The 18,388-nt window shown below is 44.2% G+C and overlaps 1 protein-coding gene across 1 annotated transcript in view; it reads left to right on the forward strand.

The window, feature by feature from the left end:
- Positions 1 to 12,024: 12,024 nt before the first annotated feature.
- The window catches only part of PTPN12 (protein tyrosine phosphatase non-receptor type 12), a 53,297-nt gene continuing 46,933 nt past the window's right edge, over positions 12,025 to 18,388 (forward strand). The window contains exon 1 of the mRNA XM_039354503.1: positions 12,025 to 12,250. Within this exon, the coding sequence (XP_039210437.1) occupies positions 12,149 to 12,250 (102 nt within the window). The 5' untranslated portion in view covers positions 12,025 to 12,148. The remainder of the gene's footprint in view (positions 12,251 to 18,388) is intronic.

An 18,388-nucleotide genomic window follows, 5' to 3' on the forward strand; every position in this document is an offset into this window, starting at 1 on the left:
CAACAGGCTGCAACAGGGAGCAGTCGAGTTGCCAGGAAGAAGCAGGCAGCCATGATAGGGGCTGGGAGCGAATGCGGGGCACTGGCGGGCAAGGGGGAGAGGTGCTGATTCCCGACGAGCAATAACCAGCTTGTGTCTTCTCCACGCTTCCAGCGCTGTTTCTGAAGCTGTCGCTATTGTCGCGTGGCCGGCAGGCGCCATCAAGAGCAGAAACGGGAGACTTAAAAAAAAAAAACGGACCGGATGCGGGCTCGGCCGTGCTAGGAAGCTGCAATAGATCGGAAGAGCCAGGCAGCCATGTTAGGGGCTCTCGAGTGGAAACAGGCGGAGCGAAGCGAAGAGGCTCTCGCCTCGATCTCGTTTCTGTTCTGATCAGCCTTCGCCGCCAACATCACGAGGGAGCAGCCATGCCGGGAGGATAGTACAAAGCAGAAGTGTGGAGGACTGCAATAGAAGTAGAACAGGAAGGAGCGGATAGCTATGTTAGGGGGAGCCGAGTGGGAACCGGAAGAGTAGTGCGCGCAATCGTCCCACCACTCTCCTTTGGCTACGCTTAAGCGTATTAGCGCAGAGAACGGGTCGCTTTTGCATCCATGCCGCACTTCAGGGGTTATTTCTGGAGATTCTCCTCTGGGGTTTGTCTTCCCCGTAAATCTCCGGGAATATTTCCAGAATTTGGACTTTACATTATTTTACGTCCCCACCCCCGCACTGATACACAATTCGCACAACCACCAATTTGTGGACTGAGCTGCACCTGGAGGGATTAATTCAGAAAGCTCAGGGGTGAAACCTCATAGTAAAACGCCAAAGCCATATCGTGGCTTATAAGCTTTAACCAGGTTCCTTTATTCACCTGCAACGCAATTATTATTATTATTATTTGGGAAAGGGATCATTTCACTTCGCAGTCCTCGCCTTATGACCACAATGCAGCCGGAAATTTCCACCGCTAAGTGAGGCGGTTGTTAAATCAGCCTTGCCCCACTTTACGACCTTCCTGGACACAGTTGCGAAGCGAATCACGGCAGTTTTTAAATTAGTAACGTGCTTTTGAGGGGAATCTGGCCTCCCCGCTGACTTTGCTTGTCAAGGAGTGATCATGTGACCTGGGACACTGCAACCGTCATAAATGCGAGTCAGTTGCCAAGCATTTTAATTTTGATCACGTGACCGCGGGGATGTTGCGACAGTCATAAGTGTGGAAAAACGGCCATTAAGTGACTCTTTTGAGTGCTGTTGTAATTTTGAATGTTTGCTAAGCAAATGATTGTAAATTGTAAATTGTTCATGCCTCTGAACAAGGGGAGACTGTCCAAAACAACATATTTGTCATTAATTTATAGCCTGTTTTTTGTAAGTGAAAACAGTCAAAGTAATATGCAATAAATCATTGTAATTTGGTTCTGAACCTCACTCATTTCCTTTTTAAACCATCAGTACCAGCAACTCAAGCAATATAGATTTTGTCAATTTAATGCTTGTTTTATATGTTGTTGTTGTTTTTACCAAAAGATAGATTTTGGTAAAATTTCTTGTACCTAAAAATACTTATTTCAGTTCAGCACAAGTGTACTCTGAATTAGTCCCGATTCTGTGGCTCAGGAGTCAAAACTCCCAAGAAAAATAGAGTACATTCTTAATGTTTATTTTATTTTATTTTAAAAGATGCTATTGCAAATAGAGAGTGCTAGCTTTGGCATCCAAATACATTATGTGGTTTCTTCTATATTTCCTCCTCAGAAGATTTTTTTTTTCCCTATGGAAAGAAAAATGATGGAAGAAATGAGAAAAGCTGAGTGGTTTCCATATGAAGGAGGTGACATAAATGAATGAATAAATCCATACAACCGAAGGATTATCTGTAAAAATCTTGTCTGGAAACTTCTTCCCGAATGTGTAATTTCTGTTTCAAATTCAGCATAAAAGGTGACAAAGGTAGGGTCCTAATTATTTTTTTTTTAACAGTTGCCTTTTTTATTTGCAGTCGAGTTCCTGCATCATGCGACTTTTTCTTTATCTATTCATCAAATTTCATCTTTCAGATTTAAAATGAATTCTAAAATTATAATTCAGTGGGAAGAGATGCCGCAAAGTCCAGGGACAGCCTCCATCACCAGCTTTTATTTCAAAGAATAATAATAATAATAATAATAAAGTTGGAAGGGACCTGGAAGGTCATCTAGTCCAACCCCCTGCTCAGGCAGGAAACCCTACACCATTTCGGACAAATGGCTGTCCAGTCTCTTCTTAAAAACTTCCAGTGTTGGAGCGTTTACTGCTTCTGGAGGCAAGCTGTTCCACTGATTAATTGTTCTCACTGTCAGGAAGTTTCTCCTTAGTTCTAGGTTGCTTCTCTCCTTGATTAGTTTCCACCCGTTGCTTCTTGTCCTGCCTTCAGGTGCTTTGGAAAATAGCTTAATTCCCTCTTCTTTATGGCAGCCCCTGAGATATTGGAATACTGCTATCATGTCCCCCCTTGTCCTTCTCTTCGTTAAACTAGACATACCCAATTCTAGCAACCGTTCCTTATATGTTTTAGCCTCCAGTCCCCTAATCATCTTTGTTGCTCTTCTCTGTACTCTTTCTAGAGTCTCAACATCTTTTTTACATCGTGGTGACCAAAACTGGATGCAGTATTCCAAGTGTGGCCTTACCAAGGCATTGAAGAGTGGTATTAATACTTCACGTGATCTTGATTCTATCCCTCTGTTAATGCTTTTAATGTTTTTATTGTTTCACACTGATAGACAGAATCTTGTCAAAGTGAAGCACCCTACTATCTACAAGGAATAGCCACATTTTGTGAACTGTTAGGGAGGAGCTGTCTTCGCCCTCTTTCTCTCACACGAACTATCTGCCTCTTAGTCCTATGGAATGCACCCTTCCTTCCTGGGAATCCAGACTACATTCCATCACAGTTCTGGCATCCGTTTGTAGATTTGCACGCCTTGCAAACATAGGCTCCTGCTACCTCAGGCCAGTTGTTTTAGTCCAGCAACTTTACCTGGAGCTCCTGTTCCTATCCAGAGGTGTCTTCAGAATGTCATCAAAGCTCTGCCCACGCAGATGTCTTTAGAAAATTGAAAACAGTCCTCTGCTCTCATTTGTTTTATTGATTTATATTGGTTATAAGTAGCCAAGTCCAACAGACACTAGTATTGAAGCTATACCTCCATACAGGGTTTTCCTTGACTTACAACCAAAATTGAGCCCAAAGTTTCTGTTGTTAACTAAGACATTTGATACATTAATTTTGTCCCATTGTATGACCTTTCTGTGGTTATTAAGTGAATCACTGCAGTTAAATTAGTGACATGGTTGTTAAGTGAATCTGGCTTCCCCCACTGACTTTGTTTGTCAGAAGGTCGCCAAAGGGGATCACGTGATCCTGGGACGCTGCAACTGTCATAAATACCGGTCAGTTGCCAAGCGTCTGAATTTAGATCATGTGACCATGCAGATGCTGCAACGGTTGTGTGAACAATAGTCATAAGTCACTTTTTTCAGTGTTGTCGTAACTTTGGACGGTTACTAAATGAATGGTTGTTAAGTTGAGGACTACCTGAAGAAGAAATGCAACAAGGAGAAGGATGGTCTAAACCAGGGGTCTTCAAACTTGGTCCTTTTATGATTTGTGGACTTCAACTCCCAGAATTCCTCAGCCAGCGTGCCTGGCTGAGAAATTCTGGGAGCTGAAATCCACAAGCAGAGGTCTTCAAACTTGGCCCTTTGATGACTTGTGGACTTCAACTCCCAGAATTCCTCAGCCAGCCTCCATTTTGTTAGATTTAAGACAGGGGTCTTCAAACTTGGCCCTTTTTTGACTTGTGGACTTCAACTCCCGGAATTCCTCAGCCAGTGTACCTTGCTGAGGAATTCTGGGAGTTGAAGTCCACAAGTCATCAAAGGGCCAAATTTGAAGACCCTGGTCTAAACTTTCATGAGGAACACCAACAGCAGAAATTTGCCTTCCAAGAAATGATGCTTTTTTTTCGCAAGTAAACACAGCAATCGTTGTTTACCACCATTATTTACAAAGTTCAGACGGGCCAGGCGTCCAGAAAGGCAAGTATTTCTGTTACACATTTGCAAGTTAAGTATACATTTGTTTGTTGTTAATGCAAGTGCAAAACTAAGTTAAGGAAAAATCCAGGTTTGGTTCTTAAGCCTTCCTTGTAAAAAATAAATCATGGGACAAACTTTTGAATTCTCCAAAACTGCCTGGGACCTCAAACAACTGTTGCCAGATAAAATGTGCAGCTGAATAAATTTTTACAACCGAATTCCATACTGATAAATAAATCTTGCTGAGTTCAGTATAGTATTGTATTGCATTATATTACATTATATTAATATATATACATACATACATACATACATACATACATACATTTAAGAATATTAAAAACAAAACGGTGATTGCTGGGTAGACTCATGTTAAACAATAAAATATACGAACACCAGGAAGTTACAAAACTATAAAAAGTTTTAATAAAACCAGAATAAAACCTGCCAGCATCATCAGGGTAGCGTCCAGTCGATGGGAGAAGCTATTTATAAATGTGGCGCTCTTTGCGCCCGGCTTCTTGACCTCGTCATGGGTCCCAGCCAATCCACCTGTGTTTTGATCGTAGTTTCTATGTTGCAAGCTTTATATATACGGTATATATATATATATATACCGTATATATAAAGCTTCCTCCTTCCATTATGTATTCAAGATGAACAGTGATTAATATTTATATGTTACTTATATGTAAGGGTGTGGGTCTATACATATGTTGTATATAGTATGTTCAAATGTGTGTTACATATGTGTACACTTTGAGAGCAAGCAACTAAATTTCATTTTTAATGTGTGCTATTGTGCCTACAGTAAAAAAAATGACAAAGGTTTTCTCTCTCTCTCTCTCTCTCTCTCTCTCTCTCTCTCTCTCTCTCTCTCTATATATATATATATATATATATATATCTATATATAGGTCTTTGGTTATTCGGGTTTTCTCCCACGTAAAATTGGAAGTGTCTTGGCGATGTTTCGACGAAGTCTCATTCGTCATCTTCAGGCTGGTGCTTTCGGCTTCGTGCTCCTAGAAGTACGAAGCCGAAAACACCAGCCTGAAGATGACGAATGGGACTTTGTCGAAACGTCGCCAAGACACTTCCAATTTTACGCGGGAGAAAACCCGAACAACCAAAGACCTACATACAAACACCCGCGAAAACCTCAGAAAATATATATATATATATATATATATATATATATATATATATATATATATATATATATTTACCATGCACAAGGCCCTAGATGTTACTACATGATGACAGCTCATCTCTAGATTTGTCTTGCGTGCCGTGATGACACTACCACAAAGGCGAGGCTGTTAGCAACCCTGTTAGTTTTAAAGTGTTTTAGATTGCACCAGATTCTAAAGATATATTTAAAATCCTGCCCTGCCATGAAGAGAAGTCGGAGCTGCTGCGAGGGAGATTCTCCAGGGCTCGTTTTGAACACTGTAATCAGCCCTTAAAGATAGTTTAATGCATTCCACGCCCACGCTTCAACCACAGTGGAAATAAAAAAGAAGAGTTAAGAAAAGGACACTTGGGTCTGAGTTAAGAGAGTCGGCAAGGCTCGTTCGTGGCATGAAAAAGGAGGTTTCAAAGCACGGGAGTGCTACAGAAATTTCACTTCAGTTTCTGCAAACAAGAGATATCTCCGTAGGGTAAACTGTACGGTAGTCAAAATACACCAGCCCATTTGAAATAATAGGTCGAAGACAAAGAGGAAAATCTACATTAAGGGTGCTGGAAGCAAATAACATGAAAATTGGTAAAAATGATTTTTTTCTTGAATGAACAACAGGCTCCCAGGACTGTTATTGATGTACTTGTGTATACAGTGCCCCTATGAATAATATTACGCTGGCCACATTTTAGATAAAAATTTAGCACAGCGTTTTCAAATCAGGAAGTTAGAATATTGTCGTTTTCCACCTCGTGTTAATCCTAGCTCTATACTATGCATTGAATATGATTCAATATTATTGCATGCGTACACACACACACACTCACACAACTGTTAATGAATCAAAATCAGTAATTTAATACAGAGAGGCCCCGACTTGCAAGAGTTCATTTAATGACTGAATTTGCAATGACAGTGAAAAAAAGCGACTTACGACCAGTTTTCACACTTAACGCCGTTTGCAGCATCCCCAGTGTCACATGATCAAAATTCAGACACTTAACAACTGACTCGTATTTATGACTGTTGCACTGTCCCGGAGTCAGGTGATTTTCTGACCAGCAAAGTCAATGGGGGAAGCCAGATTCACTTAACGACCGTGTTACTAATTTAACAACTGCAGTCCAGGACTACCTGTAGCACAAGCACTGTTGTCTTATACCAGGGATAGGCAACCTTGGCTCTTTTATGACTCGTGGACTTCAACTCCCAGAATTCCTCAGCCAGCATGGCTCAGTTTGGAAACCTCTCCCTTTCCCCTCAGCATGGCTGGCTCAGGAATTCTGGGAGTTGAAGTCCACGAGTCATAAAAGAGCCAAGGTTGCCCACCCCTGCCCTATATCAGGGGTCCTCAACCTTGGCAACTTTAAGACTTGTGGACTTCAACTCCCAGAATTCCTGAGCCAGCATGGCCCAGCTTGGAAACCTCTCCCTTTCCCCTCAGCATGGCTGGCTCAGGAATTCTGGGAGTTGAAGTCCACGAGTCATAAAAGGGCCAAGGTTGCCTACCCCTGTCTTATACATTCAACACCCAGTTGATAAAGATCTTAAAACGGCATTTTGGGTGATTCTGATTTTCCGGTGCAGCTTGAGAAATGGGAATGGGATCTGTCAACGGGGCTTTGATTTTTTTGAGACAAGAAATGAAATATACTTCAACGAGTTGCCTACAGAAGGTGTTCCAAGCTTTGAATTCACTACAGGATTCTTTTGTTTTTCAATTCTAGCCCAGAAATTAGTAGAATACGTTGCCTGGGATTGAAATATACACGAGACAGTTAGTAACGAAGGGCGGGCTATCTAATTTCCCATGATTAATGGTTTCCATATGCTCAGGAGATGCATAGAAAAAGACAACTGACAACAGGCAGTAAATTATATCCCAGCCTTCAAGGAGTATTTCCAAAAAGCATTGACTGAGGCCAGTGATATTTCAGTCTTTAGGATGAGTGAATATAAAACAGCCTAATCGAGATACGTTCTTTTTTAAAAATTGTAATTTCTATCTAACTGATGGGGAATTGTGAAAATTAGGGGCTCATGCATCAGAGGGCTCCATGTTTTGAGCTGTTGGATACAATAAATTTCTTTTCTCCAGCCGGGTCCTGTTTATAAAACGTTTGCATTCGTGCTATATTTTGTATCGAGGTACATTTTTTTTATAAAAAAAGAAAGCTTTTCTTTTTTATAGTAACAACTGGATTTAAGGTCCGATTACAAGAAGTTAAACTATTTTAAGGCTTCTGATGGAGGACCACAGATATGAGGTATAATTTTAGGGGTACATTTGTCGTGTCTGGAGGTCAAAGTTGGTTAAGGTATGAGGTGTGACAATTTATGGGATTAGCAAATGTATTTTGTTACACACCTGTCCCAGGTAGACAGTAGGTGTGCTCAAGAAGGATCATCAAAAAGCTGAAACGTTTCTTTCACCCGTTTCAGAAATGTGAATTTTTTTTATGATTGGGACATCAGCTTGCTATAAAGTGGATCCGTTTTATTGTCACAGGTCAATGCGCCACAATACACACCTAAATGAATGTGTTCATATTTATTTCAGATTGAATGATTTGAAAAAAAAAGAAAGCTAAACCTGGGTTTCTCTTGCCCATGATCAGAAATTCGTTGATTTTTGAAATTGCAGGGTGACTTTCTTCAGATTCCATTCAGGCATTGCTTGGAGGACAGTTGAAGGTGTTAATTGTGGTTTTCAGTGCCCGACAATATACGAATTGAAAGCTTGACCTTTTGGGAAGTAGAATGCAATAAAGAGGTTAAACACAAGGGCAGCTGTTTCATCCTGACTGTATGAATGCTCTCTTGTGTAATGCATGTCGCAGGAAGAAACTTGTCTGAACTTCATTTCCTGTCACAATAGTGGTGAGAATGCATGGTGTGTGCTTGGTGTGCACGAATAAAATAAATTCAGTAAGCCTTAATGAACTAAATATCTTCATTTAAAGGCTAAAACATATGAAGAATAGTTGCAAGAATGGGATATGTCTAGTATAGGGTTTCCTGCCTGAGCAGGGGGTTGGACTAGATGACCTCCAAGATCCTTTCCAACTTTAATTATTATTATTATTATTGATCATTGCATAGTCAGCCAGATATTCAGACTGGATATGGCATTTTTGTTTACCTATCGAATCCTTACCAAGGACCTGGGATAGGCAGATGTGGATGTTTGATGGTATTACAGATATCGTCGCAGGATGGAAGCAGTTCCTAGTAAGGCCGCCTTTTGCAATTGACTAATGGCGAATTTGTCAATGTCAATGGTGTTCAAGTGGCGCTCCAGTTGTTTTGGGATTGCACCCAAGGCGCCTATTACTATTGGTACTACCCTTGCTTGCTTTTGCCACAGTCTTTCTATTTCTGTTTGTAGGTCTTTGTGTTTTGTTATCTTCTCCAGTTCTTTCTCATCTATTCTGCTGTCTCCAGCACTGCCACGTCCACAGACTTTTTTGTCTTTCTTATCGACAGTTGTTAAGTCCGGGGTGTTATGTTGCAGGTGCTTGTCTGTTTGAATTCTGAAGTCCCAGAGCAGTTTAATTTTATAATTTTCTGTGACTTTCTCTATTTTATGATCCCACCAGTTTTTGCTTACAGATGATGATGATGATGATTATTGTTGTTGTTGTTGTTGACATCCGTTTAAAATAGCAGACCTATTTTCAAATTGGGTTTGAAAGGTGCTAAACATTGTTCTTAAGTTACATTTATTTGTACCCTGTCTTTATTAGTTTTACAAATAATTCAAGGCGGTGAACATATTCACATATCTTCCTCCTCTTACTGGGTTGAGAGAGAGTGACTGGCCCAGAAATACTCAGTTGCTTTTCATGGCTAAGCGGGACTTGAACTCATGAGCTCTTGCTTTCTAGCCCTTAACCAATAGAGTGGCGGTTCTCAACCTGTGGGTCGGGACCCCATTTGGGGTCGAACGACCATTTCACGGGGGTCGCCAAACAACGCAGTCCACCATTTTTTCCCCCTTTTCCTTAGCTGTGCTACTCCCTTTTATTCTATTGGCTTTTGAAAGCCAATAGAATAGATTCTCTTGAATAGAGTCTAATTCTATTGGCTTTCAAAAGCCAATAGGAATTGTCCAGGCTGTCTCTGCCCTGCTGAGCCCGCCAAAAGTCCCATTCTGCAAACGGTGTTGCACCAGTTGAGTAGTCCTCGACTCACGACCGGTTGAGTAGTCCTCGACTTACGACCGGTTGGGGGTCGCGGCATTAAAAAGGTTGAGAACCACTGCAATAGACCAAACTGGCTCTAATAATTTAGTATAAGCCAATATACTGAATTTTCCACTGTTTTCTATTGGTCTGTGTTGATATAAGTCCAATCTGGCTACGCCAGCCTAAAATTTAATTTTATAACACTGTTCTAAGTGAAGTTAACCTCAACAAATAAACCTCTTCTGAATTATCCCTTATCTTAAATTTAAGGACAAAAAGACTTCATCACATCTTCTTATTCCCCATGTACAGCAGAATACTAAGGCCATGGACTTATTTTTAATTACAATTTCTGGACAGGGAAGCTGTCCACCTTACATCCTGATTCTATTTCCTGTTTACTTTAAATAATTTTGCATCTGCATCATGAAAATCGCGTCATCCGGCTTCTTGGGAAGTCAGCCTAAACTTCCTTCCGTGTCTCCAGCAGAAATTGTCAGCTGTTGCACTTTCAGAGAAAAACCTTCTGGATAACTGCTAGCCGGATTCATATTTGGCCCGAAATAATATGGAAGTCAAAAATGTTTTAGTTTATAGGATGCTACAGAAACCCAGTCGTTGTGGCTTGAGAATCACGACATGCATGCAAGTTTGTTGCACGAGGCTACCCGATTACTAATCTATAAAAACATGGTTAATAAGTCCTTGGTGCTCTCTGAGTTTGGTGGTTTTCTTCCAGACGTTTCATGACCCAACTAGGTAACACCATCAGTGGTAGAAGGGAGAGGGGTTGTATTGTATATAAGCAAAGAGCAAATCACACTATTTTGTAGCACTGATGACGTTACCTAGTTGGGTCATGAAACGTCTGCAAGAAAACCACCAAGCTCAGATAGCACCAAGGACTCCATAAAGGGGAAACTGCACCTAACTAAACCCAATGTTCCCATTTCCACTTCTGGTATGGCACTTATGGAGGGATAAATTTAAAACCCAAAGTGCTAAAGTGGCCCTTATTTGTGTGACTTGCTAATTAAACAACACAGTAGCTAGAGAAACCCTATTGATGTAGTCACAGGCAGCCTTGCGTGTTATGAGAAAGGTCTGCCGTAGCTTCACAGGGGCACACATGTCCCTGTTGTGTCCCCCACCCTTCGTGTGCATGGCAATTTAGCTTATGAAGCCCTCCCTACATTGTGATGTGAACCAGGAGTCAATCTGTGTACTGATTACAAGGGCTTATTTATTATTTATCCAGTAGGTTCCAGTTCCCCCTTTGCTATGGAACTCACGGAAGGATCTGGGCAAGGGATTCTCTCTTAGCCAAGCCTACCTCGCAGGGCTGTTGGGAAGAAAGCTGTAGAAGAGGGACTGCTGGACCTTTTGTAAGCTGACAAGTAAAGTCACTCAACAACTTTGGGCTCAGTTGTGGTCGTTAAGTCCAGGATTACCTGCTGTACAGGCGATCCTCCTTTTACGACCACAATTGAGCCCAATATTTCTGTTGTTAAGTGGGACACTTGTTTAAGTGAGTTTTGCCCTCCTTTACGACCTTTCCTGCCACAATTGTGAAGTGAATCATTGCAGCTGTTAAATTAGTAACCCGGTGGTTAAGTGAATCTGGCTTCACTTGACTTTGCTTGTCAGAAAGTGCAAAAGGGGATCACGTGACCCCAGGACACTGTGACCGTCATAAATATGAGTCAGTTGCCAAGCGTCTGGATTTTGATCACGTGACCTTGGGGGAATGCTGCAACGGTCGTTAAGTGTGAAAAATACTCATCATTTTTTCAGTGCTGCTGTTACTTTGAACAGTCACTAAATGAACCGTTGTAAGTCGAGGACTATCTCTATATCCCAACTTTAGTCCTGTGCAAAAGGTGGGACGTGAACCCAGGAAGCGCATAAAGAAATCAAGACCTCCTGTGCATTGCATTAAAGCCTAGCCCACCCCCACCCACCCCTCTGCGAGGCTCACTGAAAAACGCATCTTTGGTGGCATTCACACAACGCTCTTGACCCGGGTTGGCAGAGCACCTTCAGGACTGGGCTGCATGCAAGATGGCAAAAGGGGTCCCAGGTGAGCTCAGCCCTCCAACCCCCCTCCAGCATCAATCGCAACCTCGGGAGATGAAGCCATGCCCGTCTGAACCCGGGCCAGGCTTCCCTGGCCTTTCAAGGCTGCCGCCCCCCCTCCTCCTCCCGCACCACAATGGTACATCCCAGAGCCCCAGATCCGAAACGGTAGGATGAGCCCATTCCCAGGGACTAATGTAGGGGTGGGCAAAAAGGAAGCTCTCCCGCGGTACGGAGAGAAGGCGGGACTAGCGGCCGAGCCAATCCGCGGGCACCGGCCGCCGCCGCTCGCCAATGGCGGCGCGGCGCGGCCTGAGCCACAGGGCGAGGGGCGGCGCCCGGCGGAGGAGACTTGCGCTTGCGCGCGGGCAAGGCAGGCCAGCAGGGAGGGAGGGAGGATCGGACCGTTCTGTCCTTCGGCTTTGGCGGCGGAGAGCGAGAGAGAGAGGGAGGGAGGGAGCGGCCGCGGCGCGGAGGAAGTCGGGGGGCCTTCCCGTCGGGGGGGGGAAGAGGCTCGCTGAGGAGGGGCCGGAAGTTGGGGCGGCGGCGGCGGGAGCGGCAGGCGAGCCGGGCGGCTCCTCAGGCTGGGTCGCCGGCGGCGCTGCTGCTGCTGCGGCGGCGGCGGCGGAGGATGGAGCAGGAGGAGATCCTGAGGCGCTTCATCCAGCGCGTGCGGGCCATGAAGGAGGCCGCCGAGCGCCACGGGGAGGACAACTTCGCCGCCGACTTCATGGTACGTCGGGAAGGGGGGGGGAGAGAGAGAGAGAGGGAGGGAGGGAGGGAGGAGGGGGCGGGGAGAAGGGCGGGGCCGGCTCTCTGCGGGAGGGGGGAAGAGGAGGAGGAAAGGGGGGCTCCTGCGCAGGGATGCTCGCGCCCCCCCCGGGGAGGGAGGGGGAGGGTCAGGCAAGGGGGGAGGGGGAGGGTCAGGCAAGGGGGGAGGGGAAGGGGGGCGAGGGCCGCCCGCTCTTCCCTTCCCTGCTTCCCCTGCTTGGCGGGCGAACAATCGAGCGGCGGCGGCGGCTGGCAGGGTGTGTGCCGGGATGGAGCCTCCCCGGGCGGGAGATGGGCTGCCTGGAAAGGCCCCTGGGCGCCCCTTTCCCTCCCCCCTCTCCCCCTCTCCTTTCCTTCCTTCCCTTTTTGTCCCTCCCCCTCCCTCCCTCCCTCCCTCTTTCCTCCTTTCATCTCCCCCTTCCTTCCCCCCTCCCTCCCCTTTTCTTTTTCTTTCTTTCCTTTCACCTTCTCCTCCCTCCTTTCTCTTCTTTCTTCCCTCCCTCCTTCCCACTCACCCCCCTCTTTCCTTCTTTCATCTCCATTCCTTCCCTCCCGTTTTTCCTTCCTTCCTTTCACCTTCTCCTCCCTCCCTTCTTTCCACCTCTTCCTTCCCTCCCACTCACCCCCTCCTCCCCTCTTTCCTCCTTTCATCTCCACCTTCCTTCCCTCCTCCTCCCCCTTTTCTTTTTCCTTCCTTCCTTTCACCTTCTCCTCTCCCTTCTTTCCACCTCTTCCTTCCCTCCCACTCACCCCCTCCTCCCCTCTTTCCTCCTTTCATCTCCACCTTCCTTCCCTCCTCCTCCCCCTTTTCTTTTTCCTTCCTTCCTTTCACCTTCTCCCTCCCTTCTTTCCTTCTCTTCCTTCCCTCCCTCCCTCCTTCCCACTCACCTCCTCCTCCCCTCTTTCCTCCTTTCATCTCCACCTTCCTTCCCTCCCTCCCTCCTTTCTTTTTTCCTTCCTTCCTTTCACCTTCTTTCCCCCTCCCTCCCTGCCGTCCCCCTCCCCTTGTTGTCCTTCCCTCCTTCCTCTCTTCCTTTTTTTCCTCCTCCCTTTTTCTCTTTCCCTTTCCTTTTCCCTTCTTCCCATTTCCCCCAGTGGGGAAATGCCCACTGCCCATCAAGGTGGGCAAAGGAACAGCAAAGTCTTTTTTTAAAAAAATCTTTCTCCGGACTGGTGATGTCATTCTTCCCAGGGCTTTGCATCTTTCCTCACACTACCAGGCTGTGTTGGTGAGACTCTTTCCAGGTCTTGCCCGCCTTCCCTCCCTAGCTTTGAAGGGGATGGGGGCCTTTTCTCGCTCGTTGCCCTCTCCTCCTCCTCCTCCTCCTCCTCCTCCTCCTCCTCCTCCTCCTCCTCCTCCTCCTCCTCCGGCCGCAGCATTTTCCTTACCTTTTATCTCTTTTTTTAGGAGACTGGCGGCCCCTTTGGCTGTAGGTCTTACCCGTATTTAGCCAAACAACTGGTTGCAGCTCCCTCGTCTTCAGATGTATTATTTTTACATCCCCTTGGCTATATGGACGTGATGGGCGACATCCGTTCCGATAGTGGTGCAGTTCCTTTTAAGGATCAGCCTAAGTGCATCCTATGGATGTGGAGAGAGTAACCCGTTTCTTCTTGCCTTTTCTGGTTCAGAAGATAGAAATTTTCGAAGCAAATGTCCAGCTGGGGGGGGGGGATGTTGTGAAAGATCAAAGGAGCCGTTGAAAGTTGTGTCAGGTTTGAGACGCGGAAGGGGAAGTGGATTTAGGAAGTCATTTCCTCCTCCTCCTCCTCCTAATTTAGGAAGGCTTGGAAAAAAGAATGACTCTTCGGGCTGAAAAGATCCCATTGTTTCTCAAGCAAATAATTAAAAAAAAAAAAAAGGATCTAGAAAACCCAAGCCAGATCTAGCTTTTAAAACTTAACTCTGAGGTTATCTCGGTGCACGTTCTCCCAGCTGTCAAGACGGTTTCATAAATTTGGAATATGTGTTGCACAAAGTTAAGAATGTTATGGCTGCTGTGTTTCGTCATAGCTCTTGCGCTCTGCCTGTTGTTGTGAAACGAAATGTGCAAATCCTTCTGGTTCCGATAGAAGGGAATATATGGAGCTCTGGAGTCCCTGGTGCTCTCTGAGCTGGGCTAGTTGCTGGCAGACATTTAATCACCCAGCTAGGTAATGCCATTGGTGCTAGCGAGTGTGGGGTTTGCTCCCTGTATAAAGTTACAGGTAGTCCTCGACCATAATTGACGTTTTTTGTCACTGAGACATTTGTTAAGTAAGTTTAACAACTGGCCACAGTTGTTAAGTGGATCTGGCTCCCACATTAACAAGTGGAGTGGTCGCATGACCCCGGCACGCTGCAAGCGTCATAAATATGAATCCATTTTTGATAATGTGACCCTGGGGATGCGGCAAAGTGTGAAAAATCATTTGAAGTCACTTTTTTCCCCACTTTGAACGGTCACTAAATGAACAGCTGTAAGTTAAGGACTGCCTGCAGGCTGTTTACTGTAGGAAGCTTAAGTAAACGAACTTGGAAATTGCAGCCAATTTCTAGAAGTCGCAGCAAGATTCCATCCTAATTGTACTTGAAATACAGAGTATTTATTAAGGTATTGCCTGTTACCAGAGCAACGTATGTTGAAAAATAATGTTGAAAGGAAGTTTGTTTTTATTGATGAATTTATATTCTAAGGAGTAAAAAAAAAAATTAAAAGGGAATTTTGTTTAGGCTCATTGCCTGCAAATTTGTTTTGACCTCTGAATTACTGCAGTCCAGATGTAAGCTTTGGAAATGTGTAGCGAACATTACGTATTTTACTGTGATAAAAATTTTCTTGTAAGAGACCTGCCACAAATAATATGTGAAAATGGGAGGGGGGGGGAGAGGTGTTTTATCTGTATTGATTTCATAAACTCCCTTTCACCCAATCGCTTTCCAGCTGTATTAAGCTTATGTAGCAAAACCTCAATTTAATGGGCCATTTGGAGGGCTTGTCCATTAAATCCAAATTTATTTCTCTTACATCCGTTTGCATCAATTACACAATTATGTAATTGACATTAATGGCATCATTTGCAATAAAGCCTCTATTTAATGGACAGGTCTTTGATTTAATGGCTATTCATCCATGAAAGACAGATGAAGTTTGAATGATTGATCTGTTGTATCCTACTGCAAAAAATGAGGTCTGGTAAATGTGAGGGTTTGCTACACAGGCGTGCGTTTTCAGTCAATCTAAATTTCTAACCTTCAAATAGATTTAGTAAGGTAGGTTTGCTCCAGTCTCTCCTGCATTAGGTAAAGCCCAAGGAGTTGAGTCTTCTCTGTTGCAACTGACTTGTCCAAGATTACTGGTAAGTCCTTGACTTACGGCCATAGTTGAGCCCAAAAGTTCGGTTTGCTACGTGAAACATTTGTTAAGTGAATTTTTGCTCCGCTATGCGACCTTTTGCGCCACTGCAGTTGTTGTTAGTACCCTGGTTGTAAAGTGAATCTAGCTTTCTCATTGATTTTGCTCATAGGAAGGTGATGACATGACCCCGGATCACTGCAACCGTCATAACTATGAGTCGGTGGCCAAGCATATGAATATTGATCGTATGACTGGGGCTACTTCAATGGTCATCAGTGTGAAAAGCCATAAGTCATATTTTTCAGTGCCCTTGTAACTTTGAATGGTCACCAAATGGACTGTCCTAAGCCAAAGTCTACCTGTAGCTTCCATGCTGCTAGTATCTTAGTAGAGGCATTAAAAGTTGGCTTTTTCAGAACATCCTAGTGCAGTGTTTCTCAACCTTGACAATTTTAAGGCATGTGGACTTCAACTCCCAGAATTCCACAGCCAGCAGGCTGGCTGTGGAATTCTGGGAGTTGAAGTCCACATGCCTTAAAATTGTCAAGGTTGAGAAACACTGTCCTAGTGGATAGTAGGACCTAGTGGCTATTAGACTTTCCCCCCTATCCTCTTTGGCTGTTTTTGTTCTCGGTGGCCTTAATGTCAGTAACGTCGGTTGTTCTCGTTCGGTTTAGTTTATTTAATTTTTATCATATTTGAGAGACAGTTTGGTGTAGTGGTTAAGGCATCAGGTTAGAAAATGGGAGATGGTCACTTCTTGCCCTGCCTTAGGCATAAAAGCCAGCTGGGTGACTTTAGGCCAGCCACCCAGGTGTTTGTGAATTCTAGTCCTCCCTTAGTACTGGAAGTTAGCTGGGGGAGTTTGGGCCAGTCACTTTCTCTCAACCCAACTCACCTCACAGGGTTCTTGTGGAGAAAAATAGGAGGAGGAAGGCGTATTAGGTACATCCCTCACCTTGAGTTACCTTCTGAGGTAATAAATGCGGGATAAAAAAATCTAATAAAATACTTATCTTTTAAGCGGTTCACCGTAAGAAGGGAATATAAAGCCAATCCTCCTGGATTGGGTGATGCGCGATGCCCAGTTAGTAAACACACATTTCGATTTCCCAGGCTTTAATGCAATGGATTTTGTACCAAACGGATTACTGTGGTGACTACCTACTTTGTGTAAATGGCAGGTGTTACGTGGATGATGTTGTGTGCATCGCCACAGCGATGTAGATTTTTGCACAACATACCGACTCACGAATTCGCCCTTCTGTCTGCATTTGTGTTGAGCTGCGAACTAGGCAAATACATTTTAGTTTCGGGGTGACCTTCTGCAATTTTTTTTTTTTAAGGCCTCGAAAGAAGTCAAATGCGATGTTTTATTCTAGGGCTTTACCCACTTGGGAAAGTAAACTGACTGCATGTTCAAACTGTCTGGGCTTCGTTCCATTCAGCCCTCTCTCCCCTTTGGATCGTGTTCTTTTATTAGACCTGCTTTGAGCCTTTTTGTACTTACTAGTTGAAGTTCCTATAAGCATGCTTTTAGAAATCAATTTCTGTTGAATTCTACAGTATATAATTTTAGGGTGATGTTTATGCACGCAATGGGCTGCTCGTGAGATAATTTAGTAGAAGAGCAGGATATTGATGGTTAAGAGTTATAATAGATTTATGAGATTTAGAGGCAATCAGACTATATATTGTCTATCAAGCTAGCTATCATCTCTCTACCTACCTACCTATTTACATCTCTCTCTCTCTCTCTCTGCCTGTGTCTGTCTATTATCTGTCTGTCTACCTACCTACCTACCTACCTATCTCTATCTGCCTGCCTGCCTGTCTCTGTTTATCATCTCTCTCTCTCTCTCTCTCTCTCTCTCTCTCTCTCTCTCTCTCTCTCTCTCTCTCTGTATATATCCATCTATCCACCTCTGCCTGACTGCCTGTCTGTCTCTGTCTATCATCTGTCTGTCTACCTACCTACCTACCTACTTACCTCCCTCCCTCCCTCTGCCTGCCTGTCTGTCTATCATCTGTCTGCCTGCCTGCCTGCCTGCCTATCTATCTATCTATCTATCTATCTATCTATCTATCTATCTATCTATCTATCTATCTATCTATCTATCTATCTTCTATCTATCTACCTCTGTCTGTCTGTCTGTCTCTGTCTATCGTCTGTCTATCGTCTGTCTGTCCGTCCATCCATCCATCCATCCATCCATCCATCCATCCATCCATCCATCCATCTATCTATCTATCTATCTATCTATCTATCTATCTATCTATCTATCATCCCTGCCTGCCCGCTTGCCAGTCCACCCTCCCTCCCAATCCATCTATCTCGTTTTCTGTAGTAGTTGAGACACTGTTAGTCCAGGATCCTGGGCAGACTGCCTTCCCATTACAGAATTGATTGATCATTAAGTTCATCAGGGAGTTGCTGCTTCATGTGTTGAGACTGACCTCTTGAGTTGTTCTCCCCCCCCCTTTTTTTTTTTTTTGTAGACAGGCCTCCTGCATACTGCAATGCTTTGTGAGGTGTCTGCTGTTCCTTCCTTCAGTTGTCTTTCTCTAGGCCTCTCCTGCAGGAATGGCACTTATTCTTGCTTTTGTTTCTCCCTTTCTTGGAACGCAGCTGCATCTTTATTATTTTTATTTGAAGAAACCTCACATTCTGTCCAATTCTTATTTGATAGAGCACAAATCATAATTTTATGGTAAACTTCCAAGAAACATTTCTAAGGCAAGCGGTATAGCAATACATTAAA

The sequence above is a fragment of the Crotalus tigris genome, unplaced genomic scaffold (assembly GCF_016545835.1).
Source record: "Crotalus tigris isolate CLP2741 ecotype Arizona unplaced genomic scaffold, ASM1654583v1 scf7180000018553.2237530, whole genome shotgun sequence".
NCBI lineage: Eukaryota > Metazoa > Chordata > Lepidosauria > Squamata > Viperidae > Crotalus > Crotalus tigris.